General features: G+C 47.9%; 1 protein-coding gene across 4 annotated transcripts in view; it reads right to left on the reverse strand.

Annotated features, from left to right (window-relative positions):
- PDCD6IP (programmed cell death 6 interacting protein) overlaps positions 1-27,626 on the reverse strand; it is a 369,384-nt gene that overhangs the window by 122,282 nt on the left and 219,476 nt on the right. For all 4 annotated transcript variants that reach the window (XM_078688299.1, XM_078688297.1, XM_078688300.1 and 1 more), the window contains exons 13-16: positions 26,225-26,473; positions 23,879-24,013; positions 4,496-4,590; positions 1,396-1,537 (exon numbers count right to left, since the gene is read on the reverse strand). In XM_078688299.1, coding sequence (XP_078544425.1) covers positions 1,396-1,537; positions 4,496-4,590; positions 23,879-24,013; positions 26,225-26,473 — 621 coding nt within the window. The remainder of the gene's footprint in view (positions 1-1,395; positions 1,538-4,495; positions 4,591-23,878; positions 24,014-26,224; positions 26,474-27,626) is intronic.

Raw genomic sequence — 27,626 nt, forward strand, 5'->3', positions numbered from 1 at the left:
CCCACCACCTGGGGTGTAGTAGCCAGAGCACAGGATCCCCTGGCCGGCAATAAACAATGCATAGAATACCGAAGCACACACAGAGAAGTCCACTATTGAAGTATATAGTTCAATATAATCTTCTTATTCCAAACTTGAAGTATGTGTTATAGATGTTTTTGTTCTTTGCGCTTAAAACAATTCGGTAATAACATCTTCAGGACAGACAAGCAGGCAGCAGATTCGTGTTTCGTCCAAAGACCTTCTCAAGGCTGTATGTATCTGTTATGGTATAAGAAAATTTGTGCAATCCAGCTCAAGGGTCTGGAAAATATTACTCAGAAATACCCTTGTATTAACGTGCTGCATGTAACAGTCTCTCAGCAGGTCGAAAACTGTTGACCATCATAAGTCTCAATAGTGTCTGTCGAGTTCAAAGCAGTGGAAAGTTATGCAGGAAGTTCCAATAGGCAGCGCAGGACCTTGATAAGCCTTGTGTTGAGACACGGTCTCCCGATGTCTGCGCCCGATGCCCTGCCTACTGAAACTTCCCGCATTACTTTCCACTGCTTTAATCTCGACAGGCACCATTGAGGCTTACGTAGCTCGACAGTTTTCGACCCTGCTCAGAGACTGCTACATACAGCACGTTAATACAAGGGTCTCTCTGAGTGATATTTTCTAGGCCCTTGAGCAGCACTGCACACATTTTCTTAAACCACAACAGATACATACAGCCTTGAAAAAGTCTACAGACGAAACACGTGTCGGCTGCCTGCCTGTATTGAAGACAAACAATATTACCGAATTGTTCTAGGTCTGTGCAAAGAATAAAAACATCTACAACACATACCTCAAATCTGGAATAAAAAGATCATTATACTGATCTATATACTTGAATAGTGTACTTCTTAGTGTGAGCTTGGGTATTCTGTGTTTGACAGCATACATGCCGGCAGAACTGATTCAGGCAGGAGACTCATGATTGGTGAAGTAAAAAAGAGGACTACATTTTAGCGGTCTCTCACTTAAAATTGCTCCTGCTTCAACATAAGTCAATAGAGAAAATACATTCTCCCAATTATTTTTATTAAAAATCTCCCACTTCCCAGTTTTAAAATGATGGTATGCATGGGAGTATACTTTTTGCCACAATCCAAATACGGCCCTTGGTCTTTATTTTATTAATCCACAGTCGTTCCTCAAATGGTGCTTCAAAAAAGAGGTTACTTAGCATTTGGCACCAAGTCCAAAAACAAATAAATTGTAGCGATTGATAAAGTAGCTTGATTATTTCTGGATCTAATAAGACTCAAAGGATTTCAAACAGTAATGTATTTCACCATATATGTGACACTTCTCAGTGCAAATTTTGGACATAACAGGTACTTGATGGCAATCACTTGATGTACTTACAAATACAGTCCTTGGTGCTGGTGTTGGAATACTTGATGCTGTATTTGTGGCAAGAGCACCTCCACTTTCTGGGCCACTCTGATATGCTGGCAATGGAATGGCAGGAGCACTGGGTTGTCGTGCAATGCTTTGCTGCAAATCCCTTTTTCACAAACAAAAAATGGGTCAATTTAACGCTATTAAAATTCTTTGAAAATAATTTACAAAAATAGGAATGCACAAGGTTCTGACTAAAACTGAACAATGCTATTTTAACGAATACATAGCACTGTGCCCGTGAAAACAAATTCATTTTATATTCACTAAACGAACAAAGAAAAAAACATGTGACAGCCATATCAATAACTAAACTCATCAACTTTCACTACCACCGAGATACCAGAGGGATTACTGTATGATCAGAGGGTAAGAAATTAGCATTAGAACAAACTCACTATCTGTTACATATTAACACTAGAAGAAGCACGTGGAGATTTGGATCTATCCTTTAATATTGTAGAAAACATGTAGGCTACGGTGATTTGCTAGCCATCATTTTGTTCTGGAAGCTTTAGTCTTTGTGGAGGTTAAAACCAAGAAATAGGCACACCATTCCTGATATACAGCTTTTTCCTATTTTGCACTGGTGCACATCCTTGTTGAGTGTGTCTGACACATACCGGGGCTGTGCAACCACTAACTCAAGTGCTGTTTCCTCCTCTGCTGAAACGATTTTATAAAGTCATGATTAAAAAAAAGTAAGCCCAATAAAGAAAGTTAATGTGGGTCTGTGCATCTCCTCAGTATTCATCCAATCTGACTGCTGTTTTAGGGAAGAGGTGTGGCACAACGGCCAGGGCGACTGACGCCGGATGCTGGGAATCACGGTTCGACCCCCGGCACCGGCGGCAGGAGTCTGCCCAGCACCATGTGAATCTGGGCAATAGCTTGCTTAATCTTCCCAACGGCCCCCAGTGCCGGGACACCCATGGGTATCTGTGCGCTCTACAAATACTGGATTTACATTTTACATTTTTTTGACCAGAAGGTCACTGATCTCACTTTGACTGGGATTTGAAGCCAGAATCAATGTGAATTTGTTGATGTGTTGTCTCATCCTGAGTAACATGGTCATTTTGTTGAAGGTTAAGTAGGAGGAAGATCTGCAGGAGGTTGTGGTGGCATATTCTGCTGTGGAAGGCTAAATATTGGGTGATGCTCAGGATGACTAGGAGCACTAGGCTGTGGAAAAACTGGCTGTGGAGGCAGCTGAGCAGATATGCTTTGAGAAACTGCTGGTTGCGTGTTGTCGCCGGGAGAAGGCAGTCGGGCACAGAAGTTTTGCATTATGTGTTTGAAAGGATCTAGGACGTTTGCTGGTACTTGAAGCATAGGAGGATGTTGGAATGTGGGCTCACTATCATCTGAGACTTCATAAGTCTTTCCCTTCTTAGTCTCAATTGGAAGGTCCAGGTTACGAGGGCAAATAGCTTAATATTCATGCCCTTCTTCAAAACATGATTTGTCAGGATCTAAAATTGATTCCTCATGTTCACTGTCCAATCTGCACTGCCGTCGCCCTTAAGGCCAAATGGAAGCTCCTCTAAACTTTTAAGCTCTTGTATTATCATCATTAGAGATATGTTCTGCATAAAAGACAAGCTGGAGGCCAGAAGGCTCTGTGGAATGAGTGGAACAGTAGCTGTCAACAGAGAAATAGTTGCCATTGAGGCTATTGAAGGACAATAGAAAGTATGGTCCACATCAAGGTCATCACCGATGTGGTATTTCTTAAGGGAGCCTTCATGTAAACCTTCTTGGACCCGATGGAATGGCATGGTTCTCTGATGTTTGAAGGTACGTCAGCCATCTGAACCAAGTTCAGGACAAGGAAATACTGGTGACCTTTCTGCAGATGATGGTGACAGAGACCCAAAAGCACAGAGCTTCACAACAACAGAAGGTGAAATATATAGATCCGAAGGGTTGAGCAGAGGTTATGGATTCCTGAGTCGGAGCTCTATATCCCTGCATCTCACTGGCCAGTGTTAAGGACACAATGATAGGGTGGCTAGATTGCATATAATCATCAGCTGTTTTCAATGCTATAAGTTATAAATGAGTGTAAAGCTACTACTGTGTTACCAACGACTACAGAGAATTCCCAGCCGGATGATGAATCTTTAAGAATGTGAATTTATCAAAGACCCAAAAGTTTGGGAAAGGGCCATGACCCTGCATGATCACAAAATGTGCAATTTTGTATTACGAGAATGGCTACCTAAGCATATGTAGCCCATACGGATATATAAAAATGGATCTGCAAAGTAAGTTTTGAAAAGGCTCAATTCTTCAATAACTGGGCCCCGGGAACCTCTTAAAAAAACGTAAGAACTTTCAAGAAAGACTGCATTCATGGCTCGGTTATATTTTTCTGTTACTCAGATCACACAGATTACAGTCGCTCAAAAGGGAACTAGAAAGACTGACTGATTTCCATCGCTCTCGGAACATTCAAAGGAGCAGCACTCGAAGGTGTAGCACAGCTACATCACTTTGACGCAGTTCATTGACCTTCACTGAATAAAGAACCAGAAGCACCAGCATAAATCTAGTGTTCAGTACTATATAACTATCAAGAAAAGGAAAAAACAAAAGATGAGGCACCCAGTAGGCTTTAACCCACAAGAAGGTCACCTATCAATCAACCGATCCATCTCATATTTAGAACAGCCACAAAATTTCACAAGCCTTCAATTGACTTCAATTTGCCATTTGTTTTTATACTGTGCCTACATAATAACAAAAATTGCAATGTGTAAATAATTTAAGAAACTAAGTTAACTTCATGAGGAACGTCATATTTTCCTAGGGTCAATTTATAATAATACACTTCTATTGCCAACTACAGTCTTTAGTTTTTGTTCCAACAAGACCCAGTGGATAAAGCTGAATGTGCACAGGCTCAGACAAGCAGCCTCTGAGCAGACATCTGAAGTAAGAGCAAACCCTCTCTTCTTGAGTCATTAATGTAAAATAATGCCCCACTCTCTTCAGAGTCTCAGTCACCCATTTCTCTGTATTTAATTAATGCTATTAACATTTTAACTAAACAACTTACTTAAGAAGTTCATCTCTTTCAGTCTTGCGCGCAAAGACAATGTCACTGCATTTGTTTTGGAACTTGACCAAGATTTCAGTCAGTTCATTGTAAAACTATTGGCAAAAAGAAAAGAACAAAATTTAAACAATGCTTTCAGACTAATATAAAGTCACAATTTAATTTCATTTTAATATCCAACAAAAATGCTTTAGTTATGTAAACAAGCAAACAAAATAACAATTCTGAATTGGTGGTTATGACAATATTAATTTTGGAGTACTGTCACTAATGGGCCTGAGGACAATACTACTTACCCTGTAAGCATCTGTTCTTAGCATGTAGTGCTGTAGATTAACAGGTATAGCATAGTCCTGCCATCTAATGGTGGGCTCAGGCGTTTTCAAGTTGTTTTTGTTCAAAAAAGTCTCTCAAGTCATGAGATGTGGAGTGAATCCACCTCTTGGTGGATACTGTGCATGGGCATGACTCCATTTTAGATGTTTTTTCACACAGTGTGCAAGTATGAATGGAATGTGAACGAAGGTAAGCTGTGTTAAACGCAATGTGCGCAAAATTCAGAAAGCAAGAGATCTGCAAAAGAAGAGCTTCCGGGAGGAGGGTAGGCACATATGAATCTACAGCACTACAGGTCATGAACAGATGCTTACAGGGTGAGTAGAATTTTCTGCATGTACAGCTGCAGACACATGCTTAGCACAGACTGTAAAGCAGTGCCGTCCAAAAGAAGTGGCAAGGGTGTGGATGATGCAGATGTCTGAAACAAGGTCCTTAAAACCGCCTGGCCCACAATGGCTTGATAGTAGTGCTTGTTAAACATGTGTGCTAATGACAAGGTGGCTGCCTAACAAATATCTGCTAGCAGGATCTTCCCTAGGAAGGGCATGCTCGCTCTTTTTCTGCAGTGAAGTGCACTTTGAGTGCTATGTAGTAGCAGATCTGAATACCTTATGTGAGAAGTTGGCCTGATATGCAGTGCTCACTATTCTAGTGATCACTATGTATCAGTCCAAACAACCCTTATTGATGATTGGTTGTAAGTCAACCTTATAGACCAGCTATCCTAGTAGCATGGATACGAGCAGTCTAAGGCTAAGACTCTAGAGGGCGTGTTAAGCCAGCTGTTTTACCATCACATTACCCCTTGAACACCCAGTGAAAGGACACCACACAAGTTGTTATGAAAATAAACAGTGTATTTATTTATAACAAGACTACCCTGAACTCTTTATGAGTCAGGGAGCTAAGCACACAACAAAACTCTTACGAAAATACTTTAAGTCGCACAATTTACACAAATGCCCTAGAGGCACGAAAAACCATATACACAGTAAGTGGAATGCGAACTTGCTAGCAGGTAAGTAGTACTTTTCTAGACTCAGGAATCGCTAGGCCTACAATTCTAAACACTGGGATTAGATGCAGGAGGCCTGTGGACGTCGTGTGCAGAGTGGGAACTCTCACGCGTAAGGCGGGAAAAAGTCTATGGAGGCTAGCAGTTGCAAAGTTACTGTTCTCGGGCGAACCCGACTAGGTGGGTCGAAAACGGGGGTGGATCCGAACACTTAGGGTGTTGGACTATGCTGAAGCACCGGAGTACTTGGTTTACCTAGCCCAGGGGCTGCGGCTGCATAGGGTTGAAGTTGCGTCGGAAACCCACGTTGAAGAACCAGGAGCCTGAAGAAAGAGTTGCTGGCAGGCGGCCAGTGAAGAAAGTTCGGAGTGATCCAAGCCTGGATCAGGGAAGAAGAAACCTGTAAGCAGAGGGGACCAAGTTCTGAATCACTAGCCAGTGATTTGAGTGGGCACCAGGATGGCACCGGACGAAGTCACCTCAGCCAGGTTAGTGGGCGCTGCTGGGCTCTGCAGTCTCTCGGACCAGGAGGCGTTGTCGGCGACCAGGATGGAGGTGCGAGCTGTCCCACGAAGGTTCTTGCTGTCGACGTCGCTGGACCCAGGATTGGGCAACAAGTCTTGGCAAATGCAAGGCCCACGCGGTGGACCTAAAATGGCGTCTTGAGTGGACCAGGAGGGTCCAGGGTGCTCCTCTTTTGGAGGGGAGCAAGGGCTAGTCTGGAGCAACCAGACCAGCAGTAGTTGTCGTCATGGAGCGTCGTGAGAGGGCCACTAGCCAACGGGCAAGCGACCTGGACAACGCAGTTGGCAGCAAAGAGCAGAAGGGCCCCACACAGATCTCGTGGATGCAGGGGGGCTGAACTTCGGTGCTGGAGCTGCTCAGGGTCGGGGCTTCTCTTACCCCAAAGCACTCAGTCGAGGGTCACTCGGGAGTCGTGCTGGACAAGCGTCGTGCAGTTCTGAAGATGGCCGGTCCCTCGAGGTCTCGTCACACCCACGGATCACAGCTGGGCTGATGATGTAGGTTGAGGTCAGAGGTGCCAGGGAAGCCGGTTCTCGTCGTGCTGGAGCAGTCTTGATCCGAAGGAGAGACTGGCAACAAACCGCGATGCTTGGTTGGTGCCTGCTGCTGCAGGGTGACTACTCCTTAGTCACAAGGGAGAATCTTGGGAAGAAGTCTTGAGTTCCTTTCGTGGAAAGTAGTTTCAGGATTTAAAGATGATCTGATTTGGAAGGGGGCCAGTTGCTACCTTTATCCTGCAAAAAGGGGCTGGCACGCGACTAAGTCCTGCCCTATGGGTGGGACTAGGAGGGGGGTGGTTACACCCCTCTCCTTTGGCGGGCTTTCCCCAGGCCAGGGGCTGGAGTGCCCCTGGAACTGGTTTCAGCCGGCCTATGCATAGTGAGCACCGGGGTGCCACTTGCAGTCACCTTCCTCTAAAGCCCTGCCTACCTAGGATACACAAAATCTTGTCTGGGACGGTGCTGGCACCGCCCCTGGCAGGAAACCCTTTGTCCTTGCCTCCTGGGCTGGGAGGACTCCCAGCAGCAGGAGGGCAGACTTGTGTTTCGGTGGCAGCATCCATTTTGTGGAGCTAAGGCTATGTCTGACTTTAACCGGGGTTACAGGTTACATACATGTCGTGTCCCTCTAGAAGGGTGGAATGCTAACCCCGTCGCTAGAATTGGCGAGGGGTTAGTATTCCAATTCGTATGACACCTTACTCGACATGTTTTGATAAAGCGATACCAGAGTTGGCATATAACCGCGAGGATTATAATGCACTTAAGAGTATATGGTATGCGATATCATGGAAACGGCTAAGGGATGGATCCCGAAAGCCGCAGACAGGCTCAGCTCATGCCAGAGCACTATCTCACACGATTCCAAGCACTCTGCCTTCAGGATTGTCAAGGCCTGCCATAGGAGTGACTGATAGGAGATCTGTGTGTCCATTTAGGTTTAGATATAGGAATACTATATCTACAACAGAGGGTGGGTACACCACTCTGCCCGAGCTGTCAAGCAGCCAGTTGTGTCTGATTTAGTTAGTCAGCCCAGGGGTGGCATAATACATGCTGCAGCCCCTGGGAGACGTCTGGGTGCACCTCAGCCCTGGGTACAGGGACTTGAGAGGGCCCAGTGCCAATTCAGTACCTGGGTACAATTTGGAGTAGAGAGAACAGCTAGGCTGTGGGTCTGATTAGCAGGCCCACAGCCAGGGAAAGTCGTAAACCAGTGAAACAAAAAGCAAAAATCTGGGTGATCATAGGATTGCAGACCCTACTCTCCTACACCTTAGACAATTGACCTAGCTATGCCTCCCTTGGAGATTAAATCTCCTTTCCTTGGCTTTTCAAAGGAGACAAAGAGGTGTTCCAATTTACTGAAAGGCTTAATCCGGTCATTGTAGTACATAAGAGTTATTTTGGCATCTAATATGTGAGTGCTCTTTTAGCAAAAGAGTCTGGCTGTGGGAAGACAATTTGGAGTTCTATGGTTTAATTGAGGTGGAAGGGAGATAACCATCTCAGGGAGGAACATAGGACCAATTCTATGAACAACCTTGTCATTGTGGACTCGGATGAAGGGTGAGTGCTTGCAGTTTGGGAATGCATTTAAGCAATGTCATGGACACAGGAGAGGAACTTAAGGGGTCATGAACACATGGGCTCAAACAGGGGTCCTATGAACCTGTTGAGGACTAACTGACATTCCACATAGAATCAGGAGGCATTCCAGGGGGTATCATCCTCTTGAGACCCTCAATGTAGGCCTAGATGACAAATTTCGAAGAGGGACAGCCGCAGCTAAAAGAAGGTAAATATAGGGTTAGGCAAGGCCTGCTTTCTGAAAGTGCACAAGGTAGGCAATCATTTCCTGAACAGTCCAGGTTTTATGGAAATGCAGAGGTGAACAAATCTTTTTTCATTTTGCAACGTAACAAGCCCACATTGTGAGCTATCAGGCTCTTTATTGAGATGGGCACATATTCCTTAGGAAGGTTAAAGGTACCAAAATTCTAGGACATCCTATGTCACATTGTTTGGTTGAGTGTCCAAGATCTGGATGTCTCAATCAACCGTGCCTGTGTATGAGAAGGTCTGGCCTGAGCAGTAGCCACACATGAGAGTTCACAGACATCTCCAAGAAGGTGGAGTACAAGGGCTGTCTAGCCCTGTTCAGTGCTATTAGAATGTGTGCTAGTGGTGTTCACGCAAGTTTCTTGACCACAAAGGGACCCAGCAGGAGAGGAGGGAAAGAGTGAGCAAATATTCCTGATCAGATTATCAATAGTGTATTGCCCAAGGACAGTGGGTATGGGTACCTGGGGGCAAAGCGTGGGCATTTTTTGGCACAGCAAAATAGGTCTATCTGTGGGGCACCTCAAAGTCGGAAGTATGTTTGAAGGACTCAGGGTAGAGTTTCCACTCTTGGACTTGTTGAGGTTTCCTGTGAGCAGATCCACAAAGTCGTTATTCACACCCGTGAGATGGTCAGACGGGAGGAGAAAGTTGTGGTGAAGTGCCAATTCTGTTGGCCTAAGTAATAAAGTTGCAGGGAGTGTAAGCAGCCCTGCTTCTGATGGTACTACACTGTCTTGATGAGGACCACTCTGCCCAGAATGACTTGTAAAAAGGCTTTCGGAGCGAAGTAAATGACTCGCAGTTCCAAGTAGTTGATGTGGCGACTTTGTTGTTGAGCTGGTCACATTCTCTGGATAGTTATTGCGTGGAGATGCGTTCCCCAGCCTGTGAAAGAGGTGTTTGTTTTAAAGGTAACCCGGGGTAATTGGTCTCCTAAAGGCCTACCTTACACCAAGTTGTTGTTGCTCCACCACTGCACAGAGTGGTGCCTTTTGGCCTGTACCAACACTAAATATGACCAGTGACCGTCTGCTTGAGAACATTGAGCCGCAAGGCATTCTTGGATGGGGTACATGTGAAGTCTTGCATAAGGAACAATCGCGATGCAGGAGGCCATCATTCAAAAAAGGTGCATGACAGTCTGTACTGTGAGTGGATGATTCAGCTGAAAAGAGCAAGCAGGTGCTGAAAAGCAGTGACCCTGTTGATTGGGGTAAGCTTTCAATGTGACGTGGATTTTAAGAGGCTGCAGGTAGGAATTGGTCACATTTATGGTAAAGCCCAAACTGTGGAGAAGGGACACTGCTGTTTGAGTGTGGGCTAGACACTATAGCATGCCGCTGCTCTTGACCAGCCAACAATTGAGGTAGAGAAAAAAAAAAGTGAATGGCCCCCTTTCACAAATACCATTGCTAAGCACTTCATAAACACTGTAATCCCGGTAGGAAGTACTTTGAATTGGTAGATGTTTCCACTTGCCACAAAGGGAAGGTACTGTCGATGAGTAGGGTGGACAGGGATGTAGAAAAAAGGCATCCTTGAGATCGAGTTTCATCATGAAATCACCCTGTAGAAGGAGGAGGTTGACAGCCAGCAAAGTTTTCATGCTGAAATATACTGACCGGATGTTAAAGTTGAGGGGCCTAAGGTCGAGGATGTGCCTGAGAGAGCTGTCACTTTTGGGGATGAGAATGTAGCGAGAGTACAGGCTGCTCCCTTGGTGATGAGCGGCGAGCTTCTATAGAGAGTCCTTTTGTAGAAGGTACTGCACATCTTGTTTTTGTTCAGAGTGTGTATAGGGTGGGGCCGTGGCCTTACGCCGATGGAGACGGGAGCCTGAATCGGAGCTCCCGCCGGTGATCCCCTCTCCAGCACCATCCTGCCCCATAGAGGGGGACCCCAGGCACGAAACTGGTGCATGTAGCGTGGGAACCATTGGGGCATAAATTCGACACCTGCTGCGAAACGCCCTAATAAAGACAGAAACTTAGAGTCGGACTGCGGAGCCGGGAGCCTGAGTAAGATGGCGGCTACAAAGCAATGGTAACCCTTGGCACGAACCGTTTCGGCCGAAGACTGCGGACGATTTCTGAAGGGACTGCCAGATGGCTGAGCAGGGCAGAGAGAGAATAATGCTGACTGAATGAGCAGCGGAACACACACGTAAGAAAGAGGCGGTAAATGGACGGTAGCGGTGCCGTGTGCCGGAGAGCACACGGCCAGGCAGACTAGCGGCTTAATCTGGAAGCGGACCCAGGGCACCGGCACCGACATAGGCAATGTCGGCATCATTGCGGTAACAGAGAGGACTGAGCACTAACAGAGCACTGCACATAAAAAAGGCTCTGAAAAGGAAGCAGGCGGCGGAGCTGCGAGATCACCCAAAATGGTGGCCGCGAATTAATAGCGGCGCTGGGCACACCCCGCAGGGATGGCAGACTGCGGTAGCAGAGCGGACTGAGCACTAACAGAGCACCGCACCTAAAGACTCTGAAATGGAAGCAAGCGGCGGAGCTGCAAGACCACTCAAAATGGCCGCCGCGAATTAATAACGGCACTGGGCACACCCCGCATCGGTGGCAGACCGCGGACAGTTTGAGGGTAATGCTGGACAGCCACACATAACAGTGAATGACCAGAGCTCACGAGTTGAACCGCGGAACCCAGGTGAAAATGGCAGCCACGACTTCATAACTGGCGCCACTATAAACTGTCACTGCCAGGAGGAGGCAGGTCCCAGCGGTAGTAGATCCTGAGGATAAATCAGAGTCCGAATAACGCAACCCCGACTTTGGCACTGAGGAGGAGATATCAGCAAGTCGGCAGGGCACTGCCGGGCGGCACAAGAGAGGTGAGGGTACGGAGCTGGCAGCTATCTGATACGTAGCGGCGGAGCGCACAGTAACTAACGTGGGAGCCAGGGACAGCAAGGGAGGCGCACGGAGCTCAGGGTCGACCGCTAACCCGCCGCAGGCCCATCCCATTGATCGCCAAATTAGGGGTAGCAAGTACCCACTTCGACAGCACCATGGGTCGGATCACCAAGAAATGCGATACCGAGCATCAGGAGTCAGTGAGTGATGAAAATGGGGAATCACGCTCTCGCACGGGGACCAGAAATGAAGGGGCGACATCCCAAGGGGAGTTATCACTCCACAACATCCTGCAGGCCATAGAAAGATCGCAGACGGCAGTGAAGACCAAGATCGACACAATTCGAGAGGACCTGGGCCTACTATAAGCGGACCACAGAAAATGGGCTGACCGGGTCGCGGCCGTAGAGGAGGAGGTAGAAAGCCTGAGGCCACTGGTAACTGCGACTGCGCGCAAAGTCATGGACATAGAAAAAAAGAGTCCTGGTCCTCGAACAGCGTGCAGAGGACGTCGAAAACAGGGCCCGACGGAATGACATTAGGGTCACGGGCCTACCTGAGAAAGTTGAAGGGAACGACATGGTGGCACTTGAGCACTGGCTCCGCAAAGCTGTGGCGGAAGAGGGCCTGTCAACGTTCTTTGCCTTAGAAAGGGCCCACAGAGTTTCCACTCGGGCGCCGCAGCCTGGCAGGCCGCCGCAGCCGGTGGTGGCCCGCCTCCTCTTCTATAAAGACAGAGACCATGCGCTAAGCCAGGCACGCCTCAAAGGACAACTCAAAGTGGACAACAGCGTCGTCCAAATTTTCCCTGATTTTTCCCGGGAGGTGCAACAACAGCGAGCGTCCTTTATCACGGTCAAAAGGAAACTGCGCCAAATGGGGGTCTCCTGCTCCATGGTATTCCCAGCCAGGCTACCTACAGTGCGCTCAGATGGGACTACATTCTTCACTACTCCCCAGGATGTTTGGGACTGGATTGAGGAGTGTTAGATCTGGGCGTCTCTAGTTGGCAGAGGTAAGTACCTTAGACCAAGTAGGGACCCTTGCTTCTAGTCAGGGTGAAGGAATAACCCTCTGAGATAACCCCTGCTCACCCTCTAGGTAGCTTGGCACAAGCAGTCTAGGCTACCCAAAGGCAATGTGTATAATATTTGCACTTAACACAACAACAATCCCCAATCCACCACAAACTGAGACCACACAGGTAAGTGTATTTTATAAAAATATATATATCTTTATCCAGTTTCAGCAGGTAAAATAAAGCATTTGCCCTATAATCACTTTTTCAAGAATACGTTGCACTTAATCTTAATGGTTGCAGGTGTCATCAGGAAGTTCTCAATATATAAAAAGAAATATAGTCTCAAGTCTCTAGTCCCTCGGTATCAAAGAAAACGAGTAATACTGATTGACTTTATATTAGCTCTCACAACGAGCAAGGAAAACAATGCCAGCTGTTAAATTGGTCAACAGGATCAGCCCCCGACGTCAGGGGCCCTTCGCGCTACAAGCGCGCCTCACCGGTATGCTGAGGGGACTCCTTTTCCCTCGTTCGGCACTCTCTCGTGCACCTGATGGCCTCAGGCGCCCTGCGCCTACCAGAGCACACTTCGCTCCTTGCCGCGGCCGGTCCCCTCTGCTCTCCCGCCTGCTCTCGACAAACCAACGAGCGGCGGGGGGGCAGCACACCTCGGGGGACTACCGGCCAGGTATGCGGGACTCTCCTGAACTCCCTCGGCGAGGACGGGTCGGACGGCTCACTCGGCTGTCGGCTCCTCGCTGGGGGTTGCTCCGGTCACGGCTCTCGGTGGCTCCAAGGCTGCGGGCCAATCCGGTCGCGGCCCTTCGGTCGAGCCTCCTTCAGTACCCGGGAGTCAGCCAACGGCAGTGCGGCTCCCGGGGAAAGGCTGTGATGATGAATCCTGGGCGGCCAATGCCTGCACAGCTTCGGCGATGACGCTGCGCCGCAGGGCCTATCCCGTCGCGGCGTTGGTGAGGGGGCTCGGCTCCTCCAGTCTATGGGGGCGCGGCGGCTCCGATCTTTGCCGCGGCCGCCTCCTTTCACGAGCAGCCCCTTCGGGGGATATTCCTGGCCCCGGGCAGCGGCGGAAAGAGCAGCACACGGTGGTTGTCAGTGCGCCTGGCACTGTAGGGGCCCACAAATCTCGGATCTTCACCCCACACGTGTCGATGAACACGTCGATCTCGGCCACACGGCAGGCTGCATCAGCGCGGCGGCCTCACTCAGATTAGAGAGCAGCCAGTGCGCTACACAGCCCAATTACAGTGTTTCACGATCTTTTCACCACGCATCAGCTTCAGGGGGCACAGCAGAGTCTTGTAGTCCTTGGGCAACCTTTATGTCCCTGGGTTGCAGACAGGGGGCCAGCTCTTCTCAGGCACTCGGAGATTCAAGTTTGTAGACACAGCACACAGCAAAGTCTTGCAGTTTCAAGCAGGTAGGGTCACAGCACACAGCAAAAGTCCCTTTCTCCTCCTCAGCTTTCAGTTGCAACAGCAGAACAGGTCAGCCCTTAGAGCACACAGCAAGGCAATCTTCCTTTAGTTCTCCAGCAGTCCTTCTTCCAGCAGAGGTTCCTTCTTGATTGCAGAGTCTTAGAATCTAATCTCTGTAGTCAGGGGTCCTTCTCTTATACCCCTAAAAGTCTTTGAAATCCTTTGAAGTCTTTTGAAGTCTTTTTGTGCAAGGGGGCCCTGAGCCCAGTCTAAACCAGTTCTGGGGGTTGCTGGAGCGCTGGGTGTTTCTGGTTTCCTTCTCCTGTCAGCATCAGGGTCAGAGGTGACAGTTGGCCGGCAGGAGGGGGAGCCAGCATGGTGGTCAGGCAGGCACAGCCCTTCGCTATCAGGCGCTATCTCCTCCCGCCTCCCTGGCAGCAGATGCTGCCTTTCATCCACGGGTTGACTCCGACCCCCTCCCTCCGGGGGCTCTGCAGCCCCTGTCACCCTCAGACCAGACAGGCAATCCACAAACAGGCCCAGGCACACAGAAAGGTTTAGACAAGAGAACAGCCACTTTCTAAAAGTGCTATTCTCAAACACAGGATTTAAAAACAACCTTCACTAAAAGATGTGTTATTAAATTCTGAGTTCAGGGATATCATTCACTTATGTCCCATCTTGTTCCTATGAGAAGATAGGCTGGGATCCATTGGGACCCGCCTCCCCCATGTTATTCTATGGAGCAAGATAGCCTTACAGCAGTGAGCGCACAAAATGGCTGCTGCCCACTACCAGAGCATGTGACCTGCACTAGTACATGCTCTACCTGCCCCCTACACTGCACCCTGCCCAGGGGGGTACCCTGAGCCTTCCATAGGGGTGACTGATGTGCACAGACAGGGAAGGGGTAGGCCCAGCCAGTGGAGACACTGGCTAGGGGGACAGGGCAGTCCACTGACTGCACACAGGCCCTGCGCTGGCAGGCCTGAGACACCATTTTAGGGCTACTCATGTGGGTGGCGCAATCTGCGCTGCAGGCCCACTAGTAGCATCTGTCATCACCAGCCCTGGCACACACAGTGCACCTTACTAGGGACTTCATTAGTGATGCAAATATGCCAATCAGGTATATTTAATCAATATGGCAATTTACAGAGGGAGCACTTACACTCTGGCACTGATCAGCAGTGGCAGAGTGTCCAAAACATCTAAACCAGCAAAAACGAAATCCAGCACAGCATCAAAAATACATGAGTCAGAGGCAAAAAGATGGGGGAAAAACCACGCCAAGGGTGTCAGGTCTAACACGGAGCAAGATACCCGAGCTCAGCGACATCTCGCTTCTTCCGAGAGGTATCTCTGACCACTCCCTGGTGATGATCCGTACAGGCCCCCCCCACCTCTATCAGGCAAACATGGAGGCTAAATGCCTGGTTCCTTCAGGACAAGGATTTTCGGAGGGTGGTGGGGCGAGAACAGTACTTTCTCTCCAACAAAGGATCTCGGTCCTCCCCAGGTATCCTGTGGGAGGCGGGCAAGGCCACGATTAGGGTGGGGGTCGCCAAGGGCCAACTCAAGCTCCAACAACAAACCAAAATGGAACAAATTACTTCGCGGGAATGTGCCGCGGCCCGATCCCCAGATGCTTCCTAGACGACACTACTAACCTGGCTCCGGTCACAGATCAAACAGCTGTCGCTAGATGTGGCCAAGCTTCTTTTGTGCTCCTCCGTGACCAGGTTATATGGGTGGGGCGATAAGAATGGCTCACTCCTTCCCCGCCTTGCTGCGTACCCAAGGGCGAACCGTATAATTCCTGAGATAGCAGCAACATATGGTTAAATGTGCCGTGCCCCAGTGGAGATGGCGCAGGCCTTTGCCATCTACTATCGCCGATTATATGAGGCTCGAGCCCCAACCCTGTCCCTTGTGGACTTGATGGATGTGGAGGGCGGCTGCCTTCCGAGTGTAGACTCCACTACTCAAGCCGATCTAGACCGCCCCATTACCCGTGAGGAAATTGGAGAAGCAACTGCTCTTGTTTCCTCCGGCAAGACACCGGGTTCAGATGGTCTTCCTCAAGAATATTATGCTCACTATCGGGACGTTCTCATCCCTCACCTTGTTGAATGTTTCGCAAAGCTGTGGAGAAAGGCTCCTTCCCTCAGGAGACGGATAAAGCCACCATTGTGGTCCTTCTGAAATCCAAGCCCCCCTCGCCACGGTGCGCAGATTATCGCCCGATCTCTCTCATTAACACTGACGTCAAACTGTTAGTCACAATCCTTGCCCAGCGACTCAAACCCCACCTGTCTACGTTGGTCCACCGCGATCAATGTGGTAAAATGCCCTTACGCGGCACCCAACACTGTCTTCGCAGACTGCATTCCGCCTTGACCCATCGCCACCTCCTCACCCCGTATCTGGCGCTTCTCCTGGTGGACTTCGAGAAGGCCTTCGATTCAGTGGATTGGGGGTTCCTTCGGGACGTTCTTGACATGATGGGACTCGGTCCCCGCTTTTGGGCAATGGTCAAGGTTCTGTACACCCTCCGAGGGCTTGTGTCCTAGTAAATGGAGTCCTGTCGGAGCCCTTCTCAGTCTGCAGGGGGACGATACAGGGTTGTCCCCTTTCCCCATGCTGATGGAGCCCTTGGCGTCCCTGATGGGGTCATACGACCGGATGCGGGGATGGGAATGGCCCGTGCCGAACCAGATAAAATCGCCCTTTAAGCAGACGACGTCCTCCTCTATTTAGCAGACCCCGCATGGTCCGGCCCACACTGTCTTCGTATCTTGCAATCCTTCGAGCGGGCCTCGGGCCTCCGCATGAATCCCAACAAATCGGTCCTGGTTCTCCTCCACCTCTCCCGTGAATGTTTCGACTGGCAATCCAATATACCCCTACACCGTCAATCCATCAAATACCTGGGATTCTGGGTGACCTTATTACCTGAGCTTAGCTGGGCCCTCAATGTCACTCCACTGGTGTAACGAGCCAAGGCGGACCTCCAGAAGTGGCAGTCGCTGCCCCTTAACCCTATGGGGAAGGTGGCTCTTTTTAAGATGATCGTACTTCCCCGCTTCCTTTACATGCTTCACAACACCCCCATGTGTTTTCCCAGGATGTGGTTCCGCAAGCTCGATGGCATTGCCAGCAAGTTCTTGTGGGGGAGAGGAAGGTCCAGACTGGCACTCAGTACTTGCAGGATCCTCTCGTTCGATGGGGTTTTGGGGATGACTAACCTTTATTTTTACTATCTAGCCACACAACTTCTCTCTATACATGACTGGTTCAACAGGGGTAGTCCGATCCAGCTTACAGGCTCGAGCTGGGGGAGCTGGGCCTCACCAGAATCCAGTCCTTTCTGTATGGGACCCCGATTCCTTCCTGTCTGCCGGAGGTGACGCGCTAGGTGTCACTGGCCTGGCGGGTGGCATTGTGGCATACCAAATAGACACACACACACTGACCCTTTGTACACCCATGTGGCACGGGACCTGGCTCAAAGAAGGGAACAAGCTTCTGGGCTTTGGGGCTGGGGACCTCATAGGTATTACGCAATTGGGCGACGTATGGTTGGGGGATCACATGCGCTCCTTCGACGATCTCCACACCAGATACTCGCTGCACCACTCGCAATTCTTTAGATACCTATAACTACGACATGCCCTACACTCACACCTCACAACAGGTACACGGCTACAGGATCACAGTCCACCTGACGCCCAGATTATGTTTGGGGACCTGGGCAAAAGGTGGCATTTCCCGCATTTACCGTGCACTTAACTACACCCCGACTTCCCTGGAATGACTGCGGGCACAATGGGAGGACTGGGTAGGCCCCTTGGAAGAGGAGGACTGGTGTGACGCTCTTATGACCCCGAGAACGGTCACCGCATCCGCCAGACTGCGCTTGGTGCAGCTCTATTATTTACATGCTGCATACCTCACCCCGGTACGCCTTCATCGGGAAGGGCTTAGTCCTTCTTCAGTCTGTACTAGGTGTGGCCATGACCCCGCTGACTTCCTTCACATGGTTTGGGCCTGCCCCCACCTGGCGGGATTCTGGAGGGAAGTTGAGGAAGAACTAACCGAGGTCCTAAGGTGGGGGGTTCCCCCTGACCCTAAGCACATGATCCTAGGCATCACTGATGGGTTGGAAGGGTCTCGTAACGAGAAATAGTTTTTCACTACAGCTATGGTGGTAGATAAAAGACATTGCAGCCTCCTAGAGATGCCCTGAACCCCCAAGTGTGGGGCGATGGCGGACTGGGGTGGATTGGTGCGCCACACAGGAGAAAGTCATGTATGTGGCACGTGGGTGTCCCAAGAAATATCGTACAGTCTGGGTGAAGTGGTTGGGGGATCTAGTCATAAGGGGATTGGCCGATTCCATCCCATTTTGTTTTTATTCCTGTCTGTACATTGGGTAACGAGAACTTGTGCATGTAATCCTAGACTATTAAGATATGGTGCTGAATGGCTAGTGCATTCCTTTTGTAAACCAATAAAAATGTGTTTATCAAAAAAACTATTATGTGGCGAGTCGGCCAAGGAGGATTGGAAATTTGTGAAAGTAGACATATATATCCTAATAGTTTAATAAAAAAGGAGACAAATACAAATCTTGCTCAGAAGTACAGATATTACAAAGCAGCCTGTCTGCCAAAAAATAAACCAGACCCCAAGTCTGATTCATCAACTGCATTCAAGAAAAAGGTATGCATTGCTTTCTCAGTAAAAACATGGTTTAAGTTGATACTGCTCTTAGGTCCTACTATTGATCCGAAACTGCAGTTGAACAAAATGTTGAAGGCCAGATCAGACAGAACTGTGGGCTTGGTCAAGATTTCTTTTAGGCCTGCCTCACTAACAACCTTAGCGATCTCCCAGCAGCCTAGCCTTTTCCCTAAAACATCATCATAATAAATACACATTAGTACATACATACAGAGGCTTCTTTCGGTCACCTGTCTTTACTTAATGGTCTGCTCATTCACATTTTTCCACCCACCACAGCATACATCATTAGACAATTAGTCAACCCACTCAGTGCTTAATTTGTAAAATATAAATAAGTGGCAGAGCCCACATCATGAGGCCACCCCAGCTTGTACCACCCATTTGTCCAGACAACGCTGCCAATGACACTACCAACACAACTACTTACCGTCAAACTCCTACAAAAGTGACACCTCAGTCAGACTATTCCACGCCCCAATAGCTATAGTAATAGCCTAGGATGTAGGTATTAGTCATTTTAACGTATATTATATTGATAAACTGTTGTTGTACTGATCTGTAAATTAGACAAACAGCGCCACCATAAGGCAGAATGTCATAATTGTCGGTGTTGAAAATTAATTGCCAGTGTCGAGCACCGGAAACCACGGGCTCAAATTAAGCACTGAACTTCATACACCTGCTGCATTTCACTGAGAGTAATGTTATTTTGCCACATCACATGTGCTCAGCTGTCTGAAAGGATGGGAACTTCACTGCCAGGGCTGATGTGCCCGAGCTGCTATGCCACTCCTTTCATTTAATATTTTTGCTATTTCTTTTTCACTTTGTGTATATTTGCAAACAATCTATTGTACAGTTAAAATGCGACCTATTGGCTTTGCCAATGCTTGTTTAGTAAATGTTCCCAAACCTCACCTTTAATGAGCATGCCTCCTTGAGGAGGAAGGGATTGAAGAAGGTGTCTCGATCATTTCCAGAATGTAAAGGCAAGAAAGGTATCATTTAACAGACTTCGCTGCTGTAGGGTTTCAACAATTCAGAGCATTTCTTCCTACTGCTAAGAGTTTATTAATTTAAGATTTTCCACCTTCAAAATATTCTGAAACCAACTTATAATCTACAAGAACTAATGAAAACGAGGAAGGGGGCAAGGGGACAAAAGAGTGAATCGTAAATCAATCAAAGTTTGTAAAGCGCGCTACTCACCCGTTAGGGTCTCAAGGCGCTGGGGGTGCGGGGTGCTGCTACGGCTCGAAGAGCCAGGTCTTGAGGCGCCTCTTGAAGCTGAGGTGGTCCTGGGTCAGTCGTAGGTGGGTGGGGAGGGAATTCCAGGTCTTTGCTGCCAGGTAGGAGAACGATCTTCCTCCGGTGGTGGTTCTGCGGATCCGTGGGATGGTGGCGAGAGCGAGGTTGGCTGAGCGGAGCTGGCGGGCGGGGGTGTAGAACGTAAGTCGGCTGTTGAGGTATTCCGGGCCCAGGTTGTTGAGTGCTTTGTGTGCGTGGGTGAGCAGTCTGAACGTGATCCTTTTGCTGACGGGGAGCCAGTGGAGATCTCTCAGGTGGGTTGAGATGTGGCTGTGGCGGGGGATGTTAAGGATGAGTCGTGCTGAGGCGTTTTGTATTCGCTGGAGACGGTTCTGGAGTTTGGTGGTTGTTCCAGCATAGAGGGTGTTCCCGTAGTCCAGTCGGCTGGTGACGAGGGCCTGGATGACTGTTCTTCTGGTTTCGGTGGGGATCCATCGGAAGATCTTCCGGAGCATGCGCAGGGTGTTGAAGCATGAGGAGGAGACGGCGTTGACTTGTTTGGTCATTGTGAGTCCAGGATGAAACCCAGGTTGCGTGCGTGGTCTGTGGGTGTCGGTGCGGTGCCCAGTGCCGAGGGCCACCAGGAGTTGTCCCATGTTGAGGGGGATTGTCCGAGGATGATGACCTCAGTCTTGTCAGAGTTGAGTTTGAGGCGGCTGTGCTTCATCCAGTCAGCTACCTCCTTCATTCCTTCCTGGAAGTTTGATTTGGCGATGGCTGGGTCCTTGGTAAGGGAGAGTATCAGCTGGGTGTCGTCGGCGTAGGAGATGATGTTGATGTTGTGTTTTCTTGCGATGGTGGCGGGGGGGCTCATGTAGATGTTGAAGAGTGTTGGGCTGAGAGAGGATCTTTGGGGTACGCCGCAGACGATTTCGGTTGCCAAGGATCGGAATGGGGGGAGGCGGACTCTCTGGGTTCTGCCGGTGAGGAACGAGGTGATCCATTCCACAGCCTTCCCCTGGATGCCCGTGTTGTTCAGGTGGTGTACTAGGGAGCAGTGGCATATGGTGTCCAAGGCTGCAGAGAGGTCCAGGAGGATGAGGGCGGCTGTTTCTCCGTTGTCCATCAAGGTTCTGATGTAGTCAGTGGCTGCGATGAGGGCGATCTCGGTATTGTGGTTTGCTCGGAATCCAGAGTGGGAGGGGTCGAGCAGGTTATTGTCCTCGATGAAGGCGGTCAGTTGTTTGTTGACGGTCTTCTCAATGACTTTGGCCGGGAAGGGGAGAAGCGAGATGGGCCGGAAGTTCTTGAGGTCCCTGGGGTCGGCGGTGGGTTTTTTCAGGAGGGCGTTGATCTCAGCGTGCTTCCAGCTTTCTGGGAAGGTGGCTGACATGAAGGAGCTGTTAATGACGTTCCGTAGGTGAGGTGCGATGGTGGTGTCGGCCTTGTTGAAGATGTGATGAGGGAACGGGTCTGCGGGGGAGCCGGAGTGGATGGTGTTCATGATGTGGATGGTGTCTTCACTGCTGATGGGGGTCCAGGAGTTGATGGTGATGCTGGGGGTCGTTGGGCTGTTGTCCGGGGGTGGAGATTGTGGTCCAAAGCTGTTGTGTATGTCTGTGATCTTGCGGAGGAAGAACGTGGCAAGGGAGTTGCAGAGGTCTTGCGAAGGGGTGATGTCGTTGCTGGCGTCAGGGTTCAAAAACTCTTTGATGATGTTGAAGAGTTCCTTGTAGTTGTGGGTGTTGTTGTCTAGTCGTTCCTTGAGCGAATTCCTCTTGGTGTTCCGGATCTGCTGATGGTATTCGTGGGTGGCGGTTTTGAGGGCTGTCATGTTCTCCGATGTCCGTTCCTTGCGCCAGGTCTTTTCGAGGGTGCGGCAGGATTTCTTTGCGGCTTTGAGGGCGTCTGTGAACCATGAAGGTTTTCTGGTGGTGGTCTTGCTGTGGGTGTTTTTTAGTGGGGCGAGGTAGTCGGCGCAGTTGGTGATCCAGTGTGCGAGGTTGAGTGCTGCGATGTTGGCGTCGGGTGTGTTGGTGTCGGCGGGTGGGATCTGGCTCAGTGATGTGGTAAGCTGGTCCATGGTGATTTTGCTCCATCGTCTGTGGGGAATTCGATGCGTGTGGTGGTGAGATGTGGTCTTCTTGAATGTGAAGTGTACGCAGCTGTGGTCGGTCCAGTGCAGTCCTGTGGCGTGGTCGAAAGCGATGAGATTGCTGGCTGAGAAGATGGCGTCAAGGGTGTGGCTGGCGAGGTGAGAGGGGGAGTCCACTAGTTGCTTGAGTCAGAGGCTGGCGAGGTTGTCGAGCAGTGTGGTAGTGGTGTTGTCGTCATTGTTTTCTAGGAGAAAGTTAAGGTCTCCGAGGAGGATGTAGTCTGGTGAGGCTAGGACTTACAGGGTTGATGAGGTCGGTGATGGTTTCGCTGAATTGTGCGCGTTCCTCTGAGGGTGGTCTGGGGGTCGGTGTGGATCTGGAAGTGTAGGTATTCGGCGGTGGGTATGGTGTCTTCGGTGTTGGTCGTGACGTTGATGGTGTTCTTGTAGATGATGGCGATTCCACCTCCTGTTTTATTGATGCGGTCCCTCCGGGTGATTTTGTAGCTGTCCGGGATGGCTGTCGCGATGTCAGGGGCTGAGGCGGTGTTCATCCAGGTTTCCGTGAGGAAGGCGACGTCCAGTGTCGTTGTGTCGAGGAGGTCCCAGAGGTGGATGGCGTGCTTGTGTATGGAGCGGGTGTTGAGGAGGATACACTTGAGGTGGTTGTTGCTGCTGGGTTTGGTGGGCGCGGAGCGGTTATGGAGGCAGGTGAATCTGCAGGCTTGACAGGTGAAGGGTCCGTGGGTGCGCTTGGGGGTGGCATGATAGCAGGCGGGCGGACGTCCGCTGTTGAGAGAATTGAGGGTGGCAGTGTCGTATCTCAGTCGGTTGGTCTGGGTCTGACTCCGGCGAGGTCCAGGGGTTCTGGCGCTGGGCGCGGTCCAGGGGTGGACGGGCGAAATAGGGCTTGCCTTTGGCACGCCTTCGGCGCGCCCGCTGCGCGTGACCGCTGCGCTTTCTCGTGGACTCCGCCATAAATGGCGAAGAGGAAGGGAGGAGCAGCTGGGAGGCGGGAGCGGGGCGGCAAGTGGGAAGAGGACTATTTTCAAACTAACATCTAATTGCAGTTTACAAGGCCCCAGTAGACTCCTAGGAGAGGATGAGGAATAAGATAATAAAATGTCCTAATTAACTTACTATATGAAGTCTATTTCTCTTCTAAAGTCCAGAATATGTTATATCATATTCAATGGATCTTTAACAATGTGTTTTTGAAATGGGCTATAGCTTCATGCAAAATAGTTTAAAACGATTGGGAACACATCTATATTGGCACTTAAACAGGCGAATGATCAACGACATGTGAACAGTAAAAACACTTAACTTTATTTGCCTAGTTCCTGCCTACATGCACACAACTTAATTTAGTAGAACCCTTGGTCTCTTATCAAAACCTCTACTCCAGGTTTTATTGACAAGAGGTTTCACACAGGAGTATTAGCTGATTTTTAGAGTATTTGTGGATCTCCACAAATATATTATTAATGCTCGAGTGACAGTTCATGAGCAAAATTGAATTAATATTTTATACGGAAGCAAAAACATCTAGAAGCATGCTTTAGAAAGACCAATAGACTGTCATAAAAATAGCCATGCATGTCACTCTCTCTATTCATCTTTACATGGATAAGTCACATATTACACGGTTTAGATCTTTACCATATTTCACTACATGTTAGAGGTAAACCAGTCTCAATGAGTACAGACTTTTTTAAACCTTCCAAAAAAACATACCTTTGTGCCTTCTCTCAAATTTGCAACCAGCTCCACAAAGTTGTCATATGCTGAAGCCAAGTTTTTCAACATTTCCTCTCTTGAATTTGCTTCACTGTTTGACTGCTTCATCTTTGAGAATTCTTGATGCGATACCTGAACAGAAAAGGGAAGTTATTAGTACTGCTGTACAACACTTAAGTTGTCTAAAATTCAAGATAATCTGTGCACCAAGGCACTTCTCTAGCTGCTACCTCTATATAAGAAGCTTATGGACGGCAGGAAGATGCTGATACTTTGATGTTATAGACTCCATTTGCATCTGCTGTATTTCAGAAAAAAGAGGAGTCAAACATTGGTGAGGTCTGTTGACTAACTCCTGCAAACAGTCCCTGATCTCCCAAAAGGACGGATCCCTTTTTCAACCCCTTTTTGAGCCTTTCGGAATACCTCACAATCATCACTTTACTTCGGTTTTTATCGTCTCACTTCTCATGCACGCGTGCTGTAGGTGTTTGCGTTTTCACCCACTTCACATCCAAGTCTCTTTCCCCTGGGGGATGCTGCTCCCGCACCATGTTAACAATTTTATTCAAGACGGTTTTACCATCTGTCATGCTAATGCCATGTTGTATTTTCACAGCCCTGATGAGTCACAGGGACCGCCCTGTTTGATGAAACACGTGTCGGCTGGCATTGTAAAAGTTGAAGAAAATATCTACATAAAGCAAAAGTGTTGTTTTAACCACTTCACCGGTGTCAATCGTCCTTGTGATTTACTTTTGTGTTATCAAAACTGTTGATTATACGTGTGCCCAGTACTTGTTGAAGACAACACAATGATTATCCCTATGAGTGTACACTGACATTATGAGGCCCACCCCAGGTCAATATCTTCTCTTTACAGAGTCACCTGTCCACCAGGCTTCCTGTGTGCAGTTACGAGGCTGTGCAAGATAGGAGTCTCACACGTACAGCCCTCACACATGCTCCTGTGTAACCAGCCAATCGTACCTTACCGCTGCTGTGGCTTTATCTTAAAAGGCAGGCACTGGCGGTAAACATGCTTAGTCCACTTAACCTGAGTTTACCAAGAGTAAGTTACCAGTGGTGAGGCTCACCCACTGTAAAAAGGTCACATACCAGGTGGTCAAAAACCAAAAATCTGGGCGGATTTGATTGGAAGAACCCATTTCCTTACAGTGACTATACTGGTGAAAGTGTGTAATAAATTGCTTAGAGACCAGATGGATGCATTTAGTTTCACCATGTACATGTTAACAAAGGTCATGCACTCAAGAGAGTCAGGAGACCAGACTATGACTTGCCTGAAAATCAACCTTGAACACATCAAATCCGGGATCACAATTCAGCTTTTCAAACTAAATCGCATCATTATTGACCAATTTTATTGCAACTAAAAAGCTTAATTCTAACACTCACAACGTTTAGGGAGCAGACAGTTGAATTAAACACTTGTGCTAACTTTCTCCATTAATCCTTTGGCTTCACCATGACCTCAATGTGTGACCAATTGGGCAAAACAAAGTGACAATTTCAAGTTACACAAAGCAAAATGCATCCCAAAAGCATGTCTCTGAACAGTAGCACTTGGTGGAGGTTTTGTACAGGATAAACTATGAAAAGCAGTCCATGTCTTCCTAAGGTAACTCTGGCAAGTTTAACTGTAGCTTTTTATTCCACAATGAATTTAATCACAAAAACAAGCTATTTGGATTAGACCGCTCCATCACACATGTTTTGCCATTTAAAATGTAAACTTATCCACAAGACTGTGATTATACAAAAAACAACATACGAACAAGAAGATATGCTCTGTGGCCAGTGCATCATTAGTACTAAAGGTAACAGATGCCACTTACAAAAACACAAACCAACTTCAGCCAGGAATTTTCAGGCTATTGCCATTACAGCATTAAGATTCGTTTTAAATATTATCTTGCTACAAATTACATTTTTAGTAGTAGAGCCCATATATTATTGCAGGTGTTCAAACGTTTAATGAAGGCAGGATAGCCCTGGACCTTTGAGAAAGCTTCATGATCATTATTATATTTTTATATACATAGCCACGTTGCATATCAAACGTTGGGAGCTAGATTAAACTGTCAGGTAATTTTAGGAACACCGGAAACACTGGCCAAACACTACCAAACAGGCTTGTCACTCCCATTCAAGAAGCTGGTATTAAAAAAAAATAAGAATTCGGGGACATCTTACCGGTGCATAAAATTGTTGGGTGTTGTATGACCTTTAAGTGACCTTGGCAGGGGTACCTGGAAGCACTTGGGAGGCGTGCTTAGATTTAGAAGCTACAATAGTACCAATCATTAAGATAAATGTTACCTGGATACTGTTGAGAAGTTCTTCCTGTTTCTTTAGGTTGTCTTGTACTCTCTGGGTGTAACTTCCATATAGTCTGTCCAGTTCAGTCACAGAAATAGCTTCCTCATTTATAGCACCATCCTGTGCCAGAGCCATCAGAAATTTACTTGTCATGTCAAAACTCACTGACTTCATATCATTCTCAAGCTTCTCTCGCTCCTTCTTCACTTCCTCTAGATTGGCAAGCAAGGATTTCAACACGGTGACAACCTAAGAGACAACAAGAAAAGTTTCAATTACTAGAAGTTCATGAAAGCAGATAATAGTAATGAAAAAATAATAAAAGGAACTATCAAACGCTAGGGTGTTTAAAAAAAAAACTGGTTTTGGAGTGAAGACATTCAAAAATACAAAGTTTAAGTTTGCATTTTAATTGAATGCCTAACTTTACACTTTTACTTTTTGCAAAGTATCAGACAATTTTCACTTCTCTCAGTAACGTAACTGTAAAAAAATGCTTAAGAGCAAGATCACCATGTTTTGTTATGCATGTTGTACTGAAAAACAGTGTTATCTATAAAATTAAATACAATTTAATCTTGTAGGAGCACCAACACCTTAAAAACTGAATGATAAACAATGCTAACAAATTAAGTTGGAGAAATCAAAGACACAAATAAATAGTTATCTTGTCTATACTTATAGCCCTGTCATTACAGCTTCTTGAGCACTTACTTAAAAAAAATCCTCAGTCTATCGGGTGCCGTTTTCAGTGGTTTGCATCAGAAGGATGAAAGGGTGCGTGAGATTGAATGCAGACACTTTAGAACTAAAAAGACATACATTACTGGAGAGGATACCGTATCCTTGGGTTAAAAAGGAGCACAATTTCAAAGGTATGCTGAAATTTCAAAGCAGGAGAAAAATGAGAAGTGAATTTGCTCTGGAGTGCTATCATATGTGTGCTGTGAATGTTGTCAGCAGAAGTGCTTAGAAATAGAATGCAAAATAGGTCAGGTGACTAACCAGCAGAGTGGAAACAATGTACTTATTGCATACACTTGAGTACTCTTGACCCTCTTCCTTCAAAATTGCTGGGACACTACTGCCTCTGCTCCGTATCAAAGTATGCATTTGGTTGGTTGTGGATCCAAAGGAGCTAGGCACAATGGGTGTGTAGGAGAACTTGGTATGAGCATGGAAGGGCACTGATTAAAAAAAATGTTGTTCAGTCCACTAGATGAGATATATTTTAATCCGTATGGGAAACATACTCATAATGTTTCAGTGTTGTGGGCCTTTAGGCTGAAGAATAATAAGAGACTGCTCTTCAAGAAATAAATCCAATTTGGCTCGGAGATGTGGAGCAATGGTAGCCCATATAAAGTAGCATTTAAAATCCTGCCCTCTGCCTTGCCATTCC

This window comes from Lissotriton helveticus, chromosome 4_1 (genome assembly GCF_964261635.1).
Source record: "Lissotriton helveticus chromosome 4_1, aLisHel1.1, whole genome shotgun sequence".
Taxonomy (NCBI): domain Eukaryota; kingdom Metazoa; phylum Chordata; class Amphibia; order Caudata; family Salamandridae; genus Lissotriton; species Lissotriton helveticus.